The 20,532-nt window shown below is 39.4% G+C and overlaps 2 protein-coding genes across 3 annotated transcripts in view; both read right to left on the reverse strand.

Moving 5' to 3' along the window:
* Positions 1–11,547, reverse strand: part of CAPS2 (calcyphosine 2) — a 28,895-nt gene extending 17,348 nt beyond the window's left edge. The window contains exons 1-9 of one of the 2 annotated variants that reach the window (XM_026038533.1): positions 11,364–11,547; positions 10,652–10,761; positions 8,388–8,434; positions 7,034–7,079; positions 6,795–6,914; positions 4,321–4,494; positions 3,335–3,457; positions 2,727–2,794; positions 876–995 (exon numbers count right to left, since the gene is read on the reverse strand). In XM_026038533.1, coding sequence (XP_025894318.1) covers positions 876–995; positions 2,727–2,794; positions 3,335–3,457; positions 4,321–4,494; positions 6,795–6,914; positions 7,034–7,079; positions 8,388–8,434; positions 10,652–10,732 — 779 coding nt within the window. In that variant the 5' untranslated portion in view covers positions 10,733–10,761; positions 11,364–11,547. Of the gene's footprint in view, positions 1–875; positions 996–2,726; positions 2,795–3,334; positions 3,458–4,320; positions 4,495–6,464; positions 6,679–6,794; positions 6,915–7,033; positions 7,080–8,387; positions 8,435–10,651; positions 10,762–11,363 lie in introns of those variants that run through there. The other variant, XM_026038534.1, reaches the window with a different exon arrangement.
* Positions 11,548–12,500: 953 nt separating this feature from the next.
* CCDC107 (coiled-coil domain containing 107) lies at positions 12,501–20,479 on the reverse strand. Its single transcript, XM_026038536.1, has 6 exons — positions 20,344–20,479; positions 18,385–18,590; positions 18,093–18,159; positions 16,876–16,966; positions 13,966–14,075; positions 12,501–13,417 (listed from the first exon to the last, which is right to left on the reverse strand). Exons 1-6 carry the CDS (start codon positions 20,477–20,479, stop codon positions 13,137–13,139), a joined length of 891 nt encoding a protein of 296 aa, XP_025894321.1. The 3' UTR covers positions 12,501–13,136.
* Between the last annotated feature and the right edge of the window lie 53 nt (positions 20,480–20,532).

Below are 20,532 nucleotides of genomic sequence, written 5' to 3' on the forward strand. Positions count from 1 at the left end.
TGGGCCTGTTTTCTCTGGAGAAGAGACGGCTCAGAGGGGATATGATTAATATGTATAAGTTCAGGAAGGGAGAATGCAGGGAAGAAGGGGACAAGCTGTTCTCACTGGTGTCGAGGGATAGGACGAGGGGTAATGGCCACAAGCTGAAGCACAGGCAGTTCCGTCTCCAGGTGAGGAGCAACTTCTTTACTGTTAGGGTGACAGAGCAGTGGAACAGGCTGCCCAGGGAGGTTGTGGAGTCTCCTACCCTGGAGGTCTTCAAAACCCACCTGGATGCCACCCTGTGCCACATGCTCTAGGTGTGCCTGCTTGAGCAGGAAGGTTGGACTAGATGATCTGTAGAGGTCCCTTCCAACCTTAAATATTCTGTGATTCTGTGATATGCTCATGCAATTTTTGCACCTCAGGAGGAGAATCTTAAAAAAACAAGACTGCAAGCATGCAGGCAACTCCAAAGCAGCTGTCAAGATAGTACTCCCAAGGTCTTTGAGAATTCTAGATAAAAAATAAAACAGGGAAACAGGGGAAACAGGACTTGCATTAAGCTACTGGATCTAAGTCAGGAACAAAAAATCATGAAAAATACCTGAGAGAGATTAGGAAAAGATTAGGGAAAGATACCAAATCACTGATGGCTCTCCTGGGACAGTCCTGGGAAGTGCTAGAACAATTGCCTGAGAGCAGATAATCTCTGCTTCTGGAGGTGAACATGGGTGTGAAAAGTCTGGAAGGAGGCAGGGCAGGGAATTATTCCAGGTTCTCCACCTTTTATGGTCTGCACTGCTTTGTCCTCGTAGAGACATGCTTTTAATAAAAAGCCTATCAGGGAAGGCTTAATAGAGCTCAAAAAAGAATGCCCACTTGGGAAAACTTACTTGGTTTCATGTAATGTTCTTTTTCTAAAGCGCAATGGTGCTGTCCCAAGTCCTGGAAGTCCATGAGATACCTGATCAGCATCAGCTCGTGTTGATTGCTCTGGGTCACTTATAACAGCCCTAAACAAAAAGGGCAGGCAGAAGCAATAGGAAGCATATGATCTCACATATTCTTACTTAAAAAAAATATAATAATGCAACAGTAAAAACATAGAAATAAGGAGATAACCATTAATCATGCTTAATTTTGTGTATTTTTGTTTTACAAAATCTGAGCCTATTACTCAAACATTTATGCAACAATAGCCTGGTAATTCGTCACTGGTAGTAACGTTGTGTGTGTAGTTCAGAAGGTTTGTTTGTGGGTTTTTTTTTGCCTCATTTCAACTATTTTGTGTATTTTCTCTATCATCAGTGGCCTCTTCCAAATAAATCAGTGCTGGTCAATGATATCATTCAATAAAATCATCCATGGACACTTCTTTTCTCAAGGCACTGGCTACTCAGTCTACAGGATCCCAAAGTCCCATCAAGCATGTGGGAGAGAAATTAACTGAAATCTGCACATTATGATAATCTCTTTATCAGCTTAAAAATCAAAACAAAAGTGACAGCACTTAAAAAATACATTAGATTGCATCTTTCCTTACGTTCTCTAAATGGTTTGTAATCAAAAAGAAAAAAAATAGCTTTGTATGGCTAATCATTTTTTATATTTTATAGTTCATAAAGCTACTCTGATGTATGCAAATCCATCCTTACACAGATCAGTGGCACTGATATAACTACAAATTTAGCTTCAAAAAAAAAAAAAAAACCCAAAATCAAAAAACCTTTTGTGTTTCCTTTAATAGATTTTTCATGTGAAACTTTTGAGCTAATCTTCCCCGATTACCATCCTGCTTTCTGCTACCAATTCCCTTGGCGGTACTGGCACAGTTATATTTGGAACATAAACAGAGAGAATTTTTAAATTAAAAGTTCACCTTGCTGCAGCTGCAGCACTACTGAACATTGTTTTGACAGTGTCAATAGAAGGGTTCAAAGCAGTAGAAGAAATACAAGAATTATAAAAAAGACGAGCAGCTGAAGGATTTTAATCATAGAATGAACATTAGTGAACCAAAATGCATAACACTGAGCATTTAATCCAGCATCAGTAGGATTAAAGCCACTTCAACATAACCAGTATATTGTTAAAATGATCCCCATAATCATCTGCTTTGCCTATTTATTTGTAAAGATATGACAAGATACAAGCATTATTTTTGGAAAAAACCACTGTTTCCAGCTTTCATATTCTTAATCCTGTTACAATGACATTTGGAATGTAAACATGATGTTTGATGTACAACTTGGCACCTTCATGCAAGTTTCCTGATCATGTTCTTAATACCTTATATTTTAAATATAATTAAAGTGTTAACAGACTCTTTTACAACACACATTGCTAAACTGCAGTTGGAACTGAAACAAAAATATGAAATGCTGAAGTGTAACAACATTTCCACCTCAAAATATCGAGATTTGATAAACTATAGTATCAGTATAAACAAGGAGAGGCACAGTAAGTAAGTATGGAGCACCACAACGTTGAAATACCCACAGTTCATTTTAAACAAATAAGGCGAAACATCAATGAACTGGCCTGCACCAAACTATACTGTCATCACCAAACTATATTGCCATCACTGGACAACTTTAGTATATCCCAGAATTTTTAAAGCACACTCAAAATTGTGGAAAAGTTTGACACAGTCAAAACTCCTCCTTTGCTATAAATGCCATAAGATCCACAGATCTTAATTATTCCCCATGGAAAACTGCAATGTCTTTAATTAATTTTCTTACCTACATAACTGATCCAGCATCACCTGTTCTACTACAGTTTGTTTTCTCCTCTCTGCAGCTACATCCTCCTGTAAGGAAAAAAATGTCTGAGGGTAAATGGAATAAAACAACAGACACTCCAACAACTTAACAATATTGCAACTAATCTGGCATTTTCAAGTTTTTTTCCCCATCTCTTTTGAATAGAGGAGTCCTATTCAAATGAAGAATAGCTGAACAATATTCTCTGCTACCCACTAAATTGTCTATGAACTTGAGACGTCTGCAAACATGACATTTCTAGTATTTCTATTGAAAGACAGCTTTCCTTATCTCTGCATTATTCCCAATAAACTTATTCTTTGTTTATAGGTTGGTTAATTCTGCAGAAGAGGAAGCTATGGGGCATTGTAAAAGCAGACTCCAGCCAAAAGACAAAGATGACAGAGTCAAATGTTTTTTTGACAGTGGCCGACTGTGTAACAGGAGTATTATTTCTATGTATTTATTTCTATATATTATTCATACATTGTATTTTCATTTGTATACATGCTACCAAAGAAAACAAGTATTACAGATACCTAGTAGATAGTAGTCTAGACAGGCTAAATTCAGCCGAAAAAACTTACAGCTTCTGATTTCTTTATGCTGTGTTGTATATTGTAAGGCTTGCTTGTATAGCCTTGCTGAATGAGAGCTTTCTCATCAAGAGCTGCCATGGCTTCATTCTGCCTCTCTTCAAAATGTGTACCCTACACAAGAATATAAAAAAAAATCTTAATTAATTAAAAATGCATTTTTTCTTTTTTTCCCCCCAGTTTTTTTGCCCCCAGTTTTTTTCTTCTTCTTTGTGGTAATTTATTAGAAAGCCAGTCTTAAAAAGAAAAAAAAACCCCACAATCTCACAGAATCCTGCTGTTCTCTCCATACAGCTTTTGAATCCTTATTAGCTTTCAACCATATAAAAGCAGAAAGTCTCAAAAATATTGTGTTTCCACAAGCTTTGTGAAAAAATAGCAGCACAGAATACAAACTCCTAGTATCTCTCGGAAGAAGACTTCATCCCTTCTCTGTTCTGTTCAGCAATACCCAACAAAACCCAATGGATCTTCTATCTTAAACATAGTGAAAAGTCCACCTCAGCCAACTACTGCTTCCAGCCCAGCAAAGAAGTTAAATACGTGTGGACAGCAAAGAGGCAAGGCACAGAACTTGGTATGTGTTTGTACGTGTTATGGACATATCTCCTGTATGGAGGACATGAAGGAAACAGACAAAGGTGGCTAGGTTTGCAGAAGTTCAAGAGGAAGCACTGTACTCCATCTCATGCAGGCTCAAAGCAAACAGACAGGTATTATCTTCCTTTATTTTAATGCCATATTCCTTCACCATTTTCTGTTTTTATATAGTGACATAAAACTTCCCAGCAAACTTCCTATGGCTTTACCCTATTCAACTTTAGCTGCTGAACCACAAATGGAAATATCTATACATAGATGGAAGAAGTTATAAATGAAGAACATTATTTATACATATATGCAAACCCCTCTACACACTGTAATGAAACACCAACACACATTTGTCATTAAAAAATTAATTATTTCTTGTTAGTTACCTTTCTTGAGGCTTCTTGATACTGGTTATGGTCTTTTTTCTTTTCCGCAATTCTTTGAGAGTGTTGCTTATATCTTTCCTTCATCTCTGCCTCATACTGCTGATACTTTGCTTTATACTTGTCTTTTGGGGAGGGCAGATTTTCTGGTATTGTCTTTTGTTCCAGAGAAGAATGCTACAGAAAAAAATAAATTAATATTGAGACATTAAAAGGACTATGGGAACCTGGAAATCTAACATTTGATATAAATGGATGAGAATGGGCTGACGCATTTTTTGAATTCTAACATTAAGTGGTAGAAGTCTTTTAACCTTGAGACTTCCTTCCCTAGAGCAACACTGGTTGAAAAGGCTGTGAATCCAACTACATAACATCCTGAGTTTGCCTTCTTTGTTTCAGTGCCCTACACAAGGGAGGCCAAATGAATAAAAACAGCAAAAATTAGAAAAGTTCAGCACTTCATTCTCTGTTATCTCCTTCAATAGTTAACATCTTCAATATTCAAGAGAAATTTCTTCAACACTCACAAAAAAAGTAAGACAACCTCACCTAGCATCTCTACTTGGAACATTTTATGATCCTACAATAGGAGTGAATAATTCTGTTCTAGAAAATCATATTTGAAAAAAACAGAATATTGATATTCTTGAAAGGTGCCCTTTCAAGAATTCCTCTTAAGAAAGGAATCACATCCCTCTCACTGCTTAATTTCTTCAATGTTAAGACCATATTTAAATAAGACCATATTTAAATTATTCTTCTGAAAGTGACCTATTTCGGGAAGATTTACTTACACAGTCTGGTATTGAGGAAGCTGGAATATATCTTGCTAAAGGAATGCTCAGTCGGGACTCAAGAAGCAAGCAATGCAGAAAGAAAGGCCACTCAAAGGAATACATTAAAGTATTTCAGGACTGCTTGAAAATCTTCTCAGAGAAAAAAAAAAAAGGAAAGAAAAATAAAAGAAGAATAAAAAAAAAACAAAGAAAGGAAAAAGGAGAGAGAGAGAGAGAGAGGGGGCAAAACAGTGCAAGTGCACAGAAGATGCAACCCCACACATTCAACACTACAGAATTTTAGACACAGCAAATATAGGGAGAAAGACAAAACAAAGGAGAATAATGAAGAACGAGAGAAAGAGTTCCGGAAATGTTTTGTTTTATCAAAACCAAAAGATTTTATCAATCTTTTGTTAGCATTCCTACAGCTAGACATATTTATATGTATGAACTTAATAATTTAAAAATATGGTAAAGCAAGAGGTGAAATTTTAGGTGGTTTTAGCTAAAAGGAGTAGAGAAACTCAACCATGTTTATGCTGCCTGCTTATTATGATGCAGCAGGGAGAAACAAAACCAATCTGTAGCTAAATGTTTATACTTCTGCTTTAAGAAATGCATAAATTTCTATGTTAGGTATATGGATACTCTGAGAAGTACTCTTAGTCCAGTAATCTCAGAATCAGTAAATTCACATATACAGTATGCATACTGTATACTATGTCTAAAATCCTAATTAAGTGGCTACATTTTGATTACATTTTCTGCTGAGGCAGAAAAACTGCCAGGAGCTGGCAGCCTGGCTCAGGCAAAACCTTCCTAGAGTTTGCTGCTTCGTAGGCATCAGCTTAACACAACCTTCCGTAGATCCAAGAGACATAATGGTCAGTGGCAAAGCTGAACATATACAAATATCATATTTACATGTGCATTTTATAACATTTTGCCATGATTAGGTATTGTACATTATTATAAAAACAAATCATTTTGGTCGGTATTGTTCCTGAATTAATTTAAAGTTTTGGTATCTTATTGCTTGAAGATATAAGGATATAAGAAAACTACCATTTGCAGCACTTTGGTCTTTTATCTAATTACCATATTTGAAACACTTTCAAAATTCTAACTGATGTACAATGACAGCAAATTAAAAAACAGTATTTCAAATTAGCTCCTTTCTGTCACACAAAAGAAGTTAAAACATATTACATTTTCAAACTATACACTACAGCACTCCACCATTGAATTGCTAATGTTGTTTTGTCAGTATGTATTTTTTCAGCTACTTTACCTCCATTTCCTTCTGACAAGACATTCTAGACATCTGTTTACATTAAAAGAAAAGAGAAATCTAATAGTAATTACCAAAAACTTCTCTTGTATGAATGATCAAATAAAAAGAGGCCACATTTTTTTTTCTTCAAATTGAATTCAGGTGTCCAAGTGAAAACTTTTCCTGCATTCCAGGACTAACTTCAATAGTGGGGTAATTGAATTACAGAATCACTGAATAGTTGGAGTTGTCAGGGACCTCTGAAGATCACCCAATCCAAGCTCTCTGCTTAATAAATTTGGATCAGTAGAACTAAAAGAGGAAAGAAAGAAAAGAGAGGCTGTAGACCAAAAAATCTTAGTTTTATTGTACATTACCCCTAGAGGGGCATACTTTAAAGAGATTTAGCATGACAAACTGACTTGTTGAGCATGTTGGTTCTGTGCATATGGTGATTGTAATGAAGTTCTCCCCCTTGAAGATGAATCTAGAGGGCAAGCACGAGGATAACTTCTGGTATATGGTATGCAAGAGTCCTCATCCTAAAATGAAAAGGACAAGCAATGGTAATTGTGATACAGTCAATGCAAATTATATTTTATAAATTCCTGCAACACATGAATTCCAATAACCACTCAAGACAAAATTAATCTATAATTACCTCTTCATCAGAATCTCCCAGCTTCCCTAGATCTAGGCATGGCACCCTGCAGGACATTAAAATGATGTTAATAGCAGTACATTCTTTTATGTATCACAGCAAAAGCAAACCATTTATTAATTATTAGCACATTCACAAAAGAATCTCTACTATAAATATTTTCACTATGATTGGAGAGGCCCTACTTGCCAAAATCCTTATTAATCCCTTTAGCGATTTCAGGAACTGGCCACTGAGCTTTCCTCTACGCCCAGCTGCAGCGCAACCTGGCAGCTGCAATGGGCTTCTGGAAGGCCTGAACTTTGTACTTTTTGTCTACTGCAACCTCCCAAAGGAGGACAGTTTAAAAAGGTCCAGCCCAATTCCCACTGATGTTCATTGAGAGATGGCTTGCATCCTCCCAACAGGCAAGTTACACTATCAGCACTACCGCAGGAAAGAAAAAGGTGTAGAAAACATAAGCAAGTTTTACTGCATACATAAGACAACTGCAAATAACACTAAAACTTGCAAAACATACCTTAAAATATGGAAATTTCAATTTCAAGCAAGATAAAACCTCTTCCATACATCCAGAAATACTCTAGAGCAGTATTAAAATGTGTATTTTACCTATATTACCAGCAGTATTTCCAAACAATCCTATCATAACAAGATGGCTTTTCGGAATGAGAGAGTGTCTTAATCTCCAGTCTTTTTCATTAGAGAATGACTGACAGCATATACAGATTGTTTTGCTCAGATATAAAAAACCCTAGATCGTGCTCCTGTATATTTGCAAAATACTGTAGAAAGATGAACAGGCTATAAGAGAACTAATAAACAAACAAACATAAAAATTTAAAATATCAAATATGGTGTTTGTACTACCTGGTGTTCTTTACCTGCAGACAAAATTATAAGGCTTTAAATTCTATGAATGCTGCACAAAATCACATACACACACACATACACACACACACATATAAGCCCTTCACAACAGTTTTTCTGGAACTTTACTACTTGCAAAGACAGGTAGCAATTGAAATAGAATGGTCTGCAAAACGGAAAATAACTTTTTCATTAAAAATGCTCAAGAAAGGCTAAGGATAAAGCTGCAAGTATAACTCTCCCCGAGTGCTATTCTGAGCTTAAGCTCTAGCAAAACCAAGCAAAGTTAGTTCCATTATACATAATGCTTCAGAAATTCTACTTTAAGTATAAAATCATAAAAAACAAACCCTTGATGATCAATTTCACAGAGCATTGATATACACATAAGTATCAATCCTATCAATATCAATGCAAATACATGTTTTCAAAATAATGCATAATTAAATATATTGATTAAAAAAAAAATTAGGATGAGACTTACTCCGGTGGACGAGGACCACGAGTAGCTCTTGTATCTAGTCTCCATTCCTGAAAGGATGATATATTATTGCATACCTGTAAGAATCAAGTCTAAAACACACAATTTTCCTTTCAGTCTCCTCTGAAATATTTAGAATGGATATCCCATATGTGAGGCATATTTAACCTTGATACTATCAAGCACAAAACTATTGCTACTATTGAGTACAAAACAAAGAAACTTTTCATTGAAAATTTATTCTTATGTCTTATAGGTGAGATTAAAACACACAATATTTCTCAAGAGAGAAAGATTTTTAGTCATTAAGGATCTGGAATAGGGACCATGCCAGTTATTAAGATATAAAAAAAAAAAATACTCCATGCTCTTGGGACTCTGTACAATCACTGTTAGCGAGGTTTTAGGCCATACACTCCTTGTCATTGGGGGAGTCTTTGAACCCACCACTCATGCAACCCATAAAACCACAGTCAGCTGCCTCCCCTCACACTCCTGCAGGGAGTCACAGTCACTGCTGTTCTGTACCATTGCAGCCTTCACACAGTAGCACATGATGATGAATACACAGCTTCTGTGCTCATACAGCCAAAGCTCCATCTATCCCACCATCACGCTTTTGAAAGCAGCTAACAGAAAACCCCTAGGGATGGTTGTGCACCTGGGGAAGGAACATAGTAACAATTCTCTTAATGAGCTGCCAAGAGTGAGAAAAACTGTAGTTCAGTGATATTCTGAGCTGCGGATGGCATCTCGGTTACCACCAGTCCTCAGCTGAGCTCACAGATCTCAGTGCACAACCTGAACCATCCTGCTTCCAGCTGCGGCCCAGTGTCTTTCATGATTTGAGAACAGTAGCCTTCTCATGGGGGAAAAGAAAAAAAAAATAAAGTTCACAGCTGAGCAACACTACCCTCTGGTGCCTTTTAAAAAAGGCTGTTTTGTTTGTTTTTGCTCCTTCAGGCTGCTTGTGCATATAAAACACCACCACCCCGTGGTCAAATATGTAAAAAGCTGTATCAAGATGTAACAATTTAGTTTTAAGAAACTGCTCCAGATAAGTACACAATACACTGTCACACACATTTTTGCAGTGCTTTAAATAACAATTATAGTTTTTCTATAGCATTTCCTTAAAATAAAGGCATCACATTCTAGATTTTAAAGTCTTACTAATATATAACCATTATATATTTATAAAATACCTGATATATATTTATATAATGACTTTATATATATAAACTTTATATATAATAACTTTATAAAGTTATTGTATATAATATATACATTATTATATAATATATATTATTATATAATGTATATATTTATATATATAAAGTTATATATATGTAAATATATATATAACAGTCCAAATCTACTAGTTGAATAATATAGATTAAAATTAAAACTACAGTTAATTAGGTTATTGGCTATTAACTATTAGTAAACTATTAACTATTAATTTAATTAAACTATGATTCAACAAGTCCCCGAGAAGTACCAGGAAGTTTACTTTTGGAAACAGATAGGTATGAGGAAGAGAAGGAAAAAGTAGAAGAAACTAGCAAAAAATAGGCACATTTATTTTACAAACTACAGCAAATTTATAGAAATCTTCCATTCTACAAAAAAAAATGGATACAATTACAAAAAGACCTTGACATTCCAAATCTAATTAAAAAAAAAGAAAGAAATAAAAAAAAAGCAGTTTGGCATTTGAACTCCAGGAACTCATGGTCATCCATCAACTATATGGGAACTATTTGGGCGCTGAGGAGAGATTACAGATTAACTTTTAATTCATCATCATAAAGTACACATTATCTCTGAAAAAAAAAATCACTATTTAATATTAAAAGTACTCGTATTTACATTGATTATAATAAAAGCATTGACTCTTAAAATCTGATATATTTTTACCAGTGAAGTGTGTAATTTATTAGTTTTCAAAAGTTAGCCTGAAAGTTTCTGCTACAGTCATCCTATGAGAATTGCATACCTACCTTATCTGCTTTTAAGAATACCTGTTAAAAAAAAAAAAAAAAAAAGAAAAAACAGAATTCCCTTCATAATAAATGCTGAGTACTGAGATTTATTTTACACCACATTATTCTGTAATTAGGTCTCCTGAAAATATGTTTTGGAGGTTTCTTTAAAAGTTTCCCTCTCTCTCGTATATATAAGAACCTTGAACTAAACAGTCTCTAAAGTGTAATTAAGAATTTTTTAAGGGACTCAAAGCAGGAAAAAGCTTCCTAATAACATACTTGACTATGTTTCCTTCCCCTTGAGGACAGCTGAGTCTGCCTTCGAGGGGATGCAGCAACTCCTTTAACCTCCAAATCCATGCAGACTTGAGGATGGCCTTTGGAGTAAACTGGAAAACATAAAAGGCTATTAAAAAAACATGCATTTCCTATGTCAGCACTTTTGTAAATAAACATTATTGAATTAGGAAAAAAACATGTCTATCATTGATAGATTATTTTCTGCTGTACACTAGGAAAACATCGCTAGCTTCCCTTTTTCAAAGTCTCCTAATTTTAATCTTTTCTTACTCATTCTATCCTTACTCGAAGGATATCTTTCCTTACCAATGCTACACCAGGTGTCTACCCAAATTTCCCCCTTATCTTCAAATTTCGCCCCCTCACTCCCCGAGCTTTACCTGTGTTTAGGTACCCTCATGTCAGCCTTATCAGCCTGTCACCTCTTGCCAGCATCTACCCTTTTTCATTTGGGATTTACAGCTATGCCCTTGGCCTCTGCTGCACTCTTTTCTGCAAGGACCCCGCTGCTTCCCAGCGAACCTCCCGGAGCACCAAACCCTGTCCTTATTCCCAGGGCACATCCCGCTCCGCTCGCTCCTCCATTCCCCTCGCCAGCTGTGAACGGTAACCCCCCGGTTCAGCCCCAAGAGGTGACATATCCCCGTTCTGTGTCCCCCACACACCAAGACTGGCCCCCTTTCCTACTTACGGGACAGATTTCCGTCCCCAGGTTTTGCCAAGCCGGAAGCAGAGCGGTACGATCCTCCCGAGAGACGTGAGAGGCGCTTGCGAAACACGACTGGAAAAGAATAATTAAAAACAACAACAACAACAAAATAAGCAGGCTTCCAGGCACAGGCCCTTCCTCAAAGCGCTTCAAGGGAAAACGTCTCCATTTTCACATCACTTCGAGCCCCGTTACTGAGGTGCCCCTCCACGGACGAAGGCGGGCGGGGGGAACACGGCACTGTTGCATTTCTGGCGTTAACACGCCAGCTACTCCAGCAACGTGATCCCGGAAGAACGCTGCGAGGGGGAAAGGAGAAGCGGCGCTTCCCGGGATGCAGCGCCGAGGGAAGAGGCGCTTCCCGCGGGAGCAGCGGGCCAGGAGCCCGCGCGGAGCGGGGCGGGGCGCGGCCGCCGAGCGCCGCTAACCGCCATTAGCCGCTACCCGCTGCCATGGCGACGGCGGCGCGGCCGTTGGCAGCGCCCCACAGCGTTGGTTATCCTGTAGACATTACATATAACGTATACATACGCATATACCTTTTCTAATGAAATACATTGGCCCCTGTTCGGTGACTCCCTCTGAAAGAATGCTAAAAATACTGTGTTGGGTAGCACCCAGCAAAGACGTCTGGAAGCACCGTGTCCAGGCGGACAACACTGGGATTTTCCTGTCTTGGGATAAAAAACCACTCAGCTCCAGAGAAAGGGCAGGCTGCTTGTCTATCAAATTTCTACCATCAAAGCTACCCCTTAGGTAATTCCCACCCTCCACGTGTGTCACTTTCATAGACATGTACATCCCATGAACGGGTAACAAAATAAAGGAAAAAAAGGGCTTTTCTGAGCACTGATCTAGCACTGATCTATAAACTTTGATGAGTGTTTCATCAAAGTAGGACAACCCAGTTTAAAAAAGGGACTCCAGCTCTTGAGTGATATATAGTAATATGTCTGTTAATACTGATGTTAGTAAGAAAAAAGAGTGCAATGAACTCAAAGGCAGGATTCTGTAATTTTATTATACATATGAAACACAGATAACACTTTTATTGGGCATTAGTCAGTTAATTATTAGGCAGCTGCTGAGTTTAACTGGTGACAGTTGGATAAAAAATACAAGTGAGCCAACCTATGGTATTAAGCTTGAACACAGCATTCAAAACTACATACCAATCCTCAGGCAACAATTGCAGTGAACTTACAGGGTCTGTTTTGAAACAAAGCTGTCTTAGCAAACAGATGGAATTATTTTGAAGTAATATCTCTGGTTACATTTCTCTCATCTGTCTATGAAAACATCTCTGAGATTTAACTCCATACTGTTTCTCATTTCTCACTTCAAGTTTTCTATGAAGAGCTCAGCTCACCAGAACAAGTACTCTAATGAACTCAAGAAACTCACAGTTGAAGGATACAATAAACTTATCAGCTAAAAAAACATCTTTGGAACATCTATTTTAATTATAAGAGACCCCAACATTTTACTGAAGCTTCAGGTATAGTTACAATCCATTATATACAGAGAGTACAGAAATATCTTCTATAGGAAAAAATAAATAGAAAAAGTATGTAAACATCTCAGGTGAACTTCCACTGCCATTGAAGCCAGTTACAAAACTGCTAAGATATTCACACAGACAATATTTCATCCTCTTTTTAAAGCATATAGCAGTGCATGTAACTTGGTTCAAAACCACTTAAAGTGCATACAATATTGTGAAAATAACATATGCTTTTTAATGTTTTACATATTTCATTCACATCTATTCCGTCTCCTCAGGCCTATCTTCTCTTCTGGTTTAAATACATCTTCGTTTATCATTTCTTGTTCTTCTACCACATCTGGCTCAAACACTTGATTTACATCACATTCTTCACATAATTGATCCTCTTCTATTTTGTAATCATTATCAATATCCTCAAGCAAATCTTCATTACTCTTATCTTCTTGGTCATCTATTTCTTTCTCTGGAGAATGTTCGGCAAATGACTGAATGAGGTCTTCAAGTTTCTCATTACAAATGTGGCTGACATCTTAAAATTAACAAAATAATAAAAAAAGTTTGATTTAGTGTAACATTGAAAAACTTCTGAGTCAACTTAAAATTACTCATTTGTTTTCTCTTGTTTAAAGAAGCCTAAGCAAAAATTCTCCGTGAACCACTCTTAACATTTTAGGTTCCTCTTGGACTAATATGCACCTCTTGAAAGCCCCCAGATGAAACTAACACATATTTGGTTGTTAAATATAATAATTCAAGCGTTACCCACAGTTTACAATTCAGGAGCCTCAGTCTAAAGAGAATTTAAATTTAGTCTGCTTTAACATAGCAGAACATAGGCTATGTAGTCTATCCTATATATAAATGCTAGTGTATTTTAGCATTTATTCTGAAAGAATTATGATTCATCACCAACTTGTAACTTGATACACTGCAGGCAAGAAGAATAGTACTCCTTCAGGTTAAAATTAATTCCCAATACATAACACCAAAGATGCAGGAACTGAGAAGTACTATAGCAAGATCCATTTAATCTTTTACAAACTACTACAATATTTATCCTGCTGAAAATTCAAGTACCTTTCATCTTGTTTTCTGATTTATCCAATCCACTTTCTTTCATCAGTCGTCTAATTGATTGGAGTTGTGTCATTATTTCATCTTTCTGCTCACAAGCTAAAGCATTAACACTGGAAAAGAAGATAGATGTCAACAGTTGAAAGACTACCTCAGAATGTGTGACAACATTTCACAGTAAATGTATAAGATTGAAATATTTCTTTCAGCTGATAAATACCACAGTCAAGTTAGTGACAAGATTAGGTCACGCTTGTCTCATACTGTACACTTGGAAAGTAGGAAACTAGGCACATATATTTACTGGTTAATTTCATCGCTGAATTTTAACTGGAGCTCCAGTCTGACTGACAGGCTGGCAGAAGTGAAGCAGTGAAAAAAAGAAAAATCAAACAATCAAACAAAAAAACCCCCATATTTTCAGGACAATATTCTCTAATGTAGATGGTAACAGTTTAGAGACTCTTCATTTATTTCAGGCTTTGTCTACTCTCTCTCTCTCTTCTCGATCACAGATAGCCCAGGAAGCTCCTGGAGAACACTGCAGATAATTTCTTGACGCAGGTGGTTAATGAGCCAACAAGGAGTGGGGTGCTGCTAGATCTAATAGGCAGAGATGGTCTAGTGGGAAATGTGAGGGTTGGGGTCTTGGCTGCAGTGACCATTAGATGTTGGAATTCACGATCCTCCGTGCAGGAAGCTGGGCAAAAAGTAGGATTGTAGCTCTGGACTTCAAGAGAGCCAAGTATGACCTCTTCAGGGAGCTCCCTAGAGGAATTCCCTGGGTCTGGGTCCTAGAAGGAAAGGGGGTTCAGGAGAGCTGGCTAATATTCAAGCACCACTTTCTCCAAGCTCAGGGTCGGTGCATTCCTACAAGAAAGAAGTCAAGCAAAGTGGGCAGGACACCTGTGTGGATGAGCAAAGAGCTGTTGCATAAACTTAATGAGAAAAGGAGGATATATGTCATGTGGAAGAAGGGCCAGGCCACATGGGAAGAATATAGGAACACTGTCAAGGAATACAGGGATGCAATGAGGAAGGTCAAGGCCTGTTTGGAACTAAGTTAGCCAGAGATGTAAGGGACAACAGGAAGGGCTTCTAAAAATACATCAGCAGCAAGAGGAAGACTAGGGAAAATGACAGTCCTCTGCTGAATGGGGAGGGTGCCTTGGTGATGGAGGATGCAGAGAAGGCGGTTACTAAACGCCTTCTTTGCTTCTGTCTCTACTGCTAAGGCTGGTCCCCAAGAACTACAGAGTCCTGGTAAAAGAGAGATAAATGGGAGAGAGGAAGATTTTCCACTGGTCAAGGAGGATTGGGTTAGGGATCACCTAGGCAAAATGACCACCCATAAATATATGAGCCTGGATGGGAAGCACCCAAGGGTGCTGAGGGAACTGGCAGGGGTTGTTGCTCAGCCACTCTCAAACATCTTCAAAAGGTCATGGAGAGCAGGAGAACTGGAAGAGAGCCAACATCACTCTCGTCTTTAAAAAGCCGGTAACTACAGGCCAGTCAGCCTCACCTCCATTACTGGAAAAGGGATGGAGCAATTCATCCTAGAAACCATCTCTAGGCATGTGAAGGAAAAGAAGGTGATCCGGAGTACTTGGCATGGATTCACCAAAGGGAAGTTGCGTTTGACCAGCCTGATAGCCTTCTACAATGGGATGACTGGCCGCCTGGACAATGAGAAAGCTTTGGATGTTGACTACGTTGACTTCAGCAAGGCTTTCGACACCATTTCCCATAACATCCCTGGAACTGTGGACTGGACAGGTGGACAGTGAGGTGGATTGAGAACTGGCGAGATGCCAGAGCTCAGAGGGTGGTGATAAATGGGGCCGAGTCCAGTTGGAGGCCTGTGGCTAGGGGTGTCCCCCAAGGGTCAGTGCTGGGCCCAGTGCTGTTCAACTTGCTCATCAATGACTTGGATGAGGGTTCAGAGGGCACCCTGCGCAAGTTTATGGATGATAACAAGCTGGGTGGAGTGGCTGACACTCCAGAAGGCTGTGCTTGCATCCAGAAGGACCTGGACTGGCTGGAGAGTTGGGCAGAGGTTCAACAAGCAAAAGTGCAGGGTCCTGCACTCAGGGAGGAATAACCCCAGGCATTAGGACAGATTAGGAACTGACCTGCTGGAAAGCAGCTCCACGAAGAGCGATCTGGGAGTCCTGGTGGACAACAAGTTAACCATAAGACAGCAATGCCCTCATGGCCAAGAAGGCCAAGGGGATCCAGGCCCGCATCAGGAGGAGTGTTGCCAGAAGGTTGAGGGAGGGGAGCCTGACTCTCTATTCAGCTCTGGTGAGGACGCAACTGGAGAACTGGGTGCAGTTCTGGGCTCCCCAGTACAAGAGGGACATGGAGCTTCTAGAGAAGAGATGCAGAGAGCAGCAAAGGTGATTAAGGGAGTGGAGCATCTCTCGTATGAGGAAAGACTAAGTGAGTTGGGCCTGTTTAGCCTAGAGAATACTGAGAGATCTGGTAAATACATGTAAGTACCTGAGGGGAGAATGTGGGGAGGATGGGGCCAAACTCTTCTCAGGGGTGGCCAGTGACAGAACAAGGAGTAAGGGGTACAAGTTGAAACATCGGAAGTTCCATCTGCATGTGAAGAACTTCTTTACTGTGAGGGTGACAGAGCCCTGGAACAGGTTGCCCTGAGAGGCTGTGAAGTCTCCTTCTGTGGAGATCTTCCAGATCTGCCTGGATCCTAATTCGCCTCAGGTGCAGGACCCTGCACTTGTCCTTGTTGCCCAACTCTCCAACCCATCCAGGTCCCTCTCAAGGGCAGCACAGCCCTCTGGAGTGTCAGCCACCCCACAGAGTTTGGTATCATCAACTTTTAAATCTTTGGAGAATTTCAACTGACAAAAACAATGCTAACAGAACTATTTTAGAAATACTCACCAGTTTGACAGTGGATCCAACTGAGTCAATAAAGAATTCAACATTTTCTCTGTCTGTGCTAGATGCTGCTCCAATTCTAAAAGCTGATGCTCTAAGAAAAAAAAAAAATCTGTGTAAGAAATTCACTATCAAAAAGATTTTAAATTATATTTTTAATGTTTCTTATTTTTGGTATATATAAAAATAGGAATATAGTAGTTCTTCCTCTCTCAGTTCTAGAAAGGAAGTAGTAGGTTAAGAACCTAACAAAAGTCCATCTCAATAACCTATCTCCAATATTGTCCAAATATAGGATATCTTGGCAAAAACTGAGCAAGCATGCAGGACCTTCCTCCTCTCCTAGTCTCCAAAACTATGCAGTTCCAGGCCTTCATGAGCCAGTGTCTTTATACTTACTACAGTGTCATGAATTTCTCCAGCCAGACTTGCAGTTATTATGACAGTACTGGAAAAGGCAAAAGCACTACAGCTGAGATGAATATGCTTCTCCCTAAATTACAAATCAGTTTTGAGGAACAAAACTTAAAGATGCTGAGTAGGCAGTCTAAGCAGTTGCTGATGAAACTGGCTATGCATATAGTGTACAGAGACACTAGTAGATGATTCTGGCTTTAATCAGTATAAATTCTTTATTTTATATTTATTAATATAAATATAATGTGTCCAGATAAGGAAAGAGGTGGAGAGTGGGAGGTAGAGAGTAGGACATCTGTGGAATTTGGATATGCCATTTTTCTCCAAGCAAAGCCTTTATTCTTGGCATATGGGGAACAGACAGAATCAGACACTGAAAAGCTGTACCAAAAAGGTAACAATTGATTCTTCTGTGTCTTCTATAAAAGTCTTATGTTCTTGACAGGTCTATTATTTGGCCCAGAAATACAACAGCATCCATAACTCTTTATTCATACTGTTACACCATTAATACAGTCCAATTCATCAGCAGATTGTTATATTCTATTCTGCTGAAGAACAGTCTTAATATATTACTACAGAATACTGTTTTGAAGAATAGCATCATTTGGGATTTTAACCAAGTCCCTATCTACTAAAGCTTATAGAATAATATACTTTTAAAATAATTTCATAGGTTAGTAGTGACATTTAAATAAGATTGTTCTTGTACAGCTAGACTGCATCAATGAAAATATGCAGCTTTGTTTTAGTAGGAAATCTGCACTTTTGATGAACATAAACATTTCAAACATGCATCTTACCTGTTTCCTTTGCTTTGTCTTCTGTATTTTTTTCCTTCTTAGACAGACTTTCTTCCTGTGATTTCATCTTTAATAAATACAATTATGTTACAAGACTGCATATTTTTTCATACAGGAACTAATACTTAGAAACTTTACTGAAAGCAAATAATTACCACAATCATTTGTGTTTCATTAATGTGATCTTTGTGCCTGCCCTTCTTTTTTTTCCATCTTAAAATAATTTTCATAATTTAAGCAATGATGGCCTGATTATTTATGCATTTCTGAGACTTAAACTTCTATTGCTTACCTTAAGAAATTTGTATACTGCAAACACCCCCACACCAAGAGCATACAGTGGCATCAAAGTTAAGGCAAAGTCTCTTCCATTTCCTCTTCTTCTTTCACTCTTCATCTCTTTTTCCATTGCATTTCTCATTTGCTGAATACTCTGGTAACTTTTGCCTTCAGAATTCCCTGGACTCAGGTGAGCTGGATGAATTGTTTGAGGACTACCTTAAAGATTAAGTCGTTTGAGAGGAAGAAGACAAGGTGAGAAAGAAAATTAAATCTACAATTAGACTCGCAAGTTTCTTTTCTACAGCCCTCTTTGTTCATCACTCCTCCAAATGGTGTGATCAGCCCCAAATTCAAATCAAAGTTATGATGCACTACTCTGCTACCTAGATCTAACTTTGAATTCTACTTACGGAAAAGACACTCAAACTAAGCTTCTGTGTGTGTTTTCAAGATCAAGTTTTATATTTCTTCAGCAACAGCAACATTAGCAAATTCAGGGGAAAGTACAGAAAGGTTAGACCAAACAAAGTAATAAATACACTAGAGAAATTTAATGACAACGTTACAAACAGCTATAGATTAATATTTTCCTAAGAATGAAGAGAAGATTTAAGTAGAAACTGAAACATTCAGCCCAAAAGAAAAAAAATGTTGCTGAAATGTGTACACATTGTTACTATTTTGTTTTTTTTTCAAATAAAATCAGACCATGGAGGGTACTGATTTTATTCCACAAGGGTACCACAAGCTTAAAAATACTGTATCTCTGCAATTCAAGTATTTAGCTGGAAGGAAAACTATCAAATAGTGAAGAGATACTATGTACAAGCCTTAAAGTAATTCTTAAAAATTATAATTCTGCATGTAATTTGCCTTCCAAACTGCTGCTTTCATGAATTACATTATTTTTTACAATTAAATCAGTGGTCCATAGGGCATGCATATAAGAAACTACTAAAAGCTAAAGAAAGACAAGGCTGCAGAAACGAGCAGTAAATCATTAGGAGGCTGGGGGGGACTCCTGGAAGTTTTAGGCTTATGTCTCAACAGGTTGCCTGGATTTGTGGCCTTCAAAACTCTTTGAGTATTCAGTGATGTTATGTTTTTCAGAACCAAACATGTGCAAAGCAAGACCCACGTTCTATTAAGGAACCCCAAGCAGAAGACCTTTATGCAGCCAGGCCGAGCCCACGAAACGCAGCAAGCCTGCGCCCGGCTGGGAAGAGCTGCTGGCTGCTCGAGCCTCATCTCCTCCAGGCCGGAAAGCGCCGCGCGGGAGGCGCACGGACGGGCACGTTGCGGGATTTCACCCACACCGCCGGATTTACGGGCCCTCCGGAGGCCTGAGCTGCCCAGGGCTGCCCCACAGAAATATTCTGTTTATTACTTGCCGATGTTAAAACAGACCTTTGGACCTCGAGGGCCAGAAGCCCTACGTACACTGACACACTCATACACATTTATACTTTGGGCTTTTGAGCTTTTTACACTTCAAGCTTTGATCAACAGTAAGCTGCCTAAACCAAACACCAGCGTTTTTTCCTCTAGAAAAGCCTCCTTAGCTCTCCAGCAGTTTCTGGCACATTTTGCCAAGTCCTAATGTCTCCTAGCAGTAGGGCCTGGTTTCCGCATGGGAACCCAGACACAGCCGCTTCTCCTCCCCGCTCCTCCTGGGCGCCGCGGGCTGCTCAGGGTAACGCCACCCGTCAAACGCCCCCGGGCGGGTGGGACACGGGGGTCTCGGCAGGGCCCCCTTCACTTTAGGGGTGGCCGCAAGCCCGAACGAGGAGCAGGATGCGAAGGAGGCAGGGCCGTTACGGCGCGCGCACCAGGGCCGGCTCGCAACGCCGCTCCCGTTCGCCAGGCCAGGGGGACACCCGGATCCCGCTCAAGACCGAGGCATGTAAAAGGCCTCCCCAAACACCCGCACAGCCTCCGCGCCCTTCCCGTCCCGCCGGGGCTCCTCTACCTCCGCGCGGCTGGCGGGGCCCAGCCTGGCCGCCCCGCACCGCCCTGCCGGCCCCCAGCATCCTGGGCACCACGACGAGCACGCAGAGCACGAGCACGGCCGACACGAGCACCTGCTGCGCCAGCGAGAGCGCCATAGCCTCCCGCACCGCACCGCGCTGCGCCGGGCCGGGCCGGGCCGCGCCGCCTT

The sequence above is a fragment of the Nothoprocta perdicaria genome, unplaced genomic scaffold (genome assembly GCF_003342845.1).
Source record: "Nothoprocta perdicaria isolate Ctin4 unplaced genomic scaffold, notPer1 scaffold_211, whole genome shotgun sequence".
In the NCBI taxonomy this organism is placed as follows: domain Eukaryota; kingdom Metazoa; phylum Chordata; class Aves; order Tinamiformes; family Tinamidae; genus Nothoprocta; species Nothoprocta perdicaria.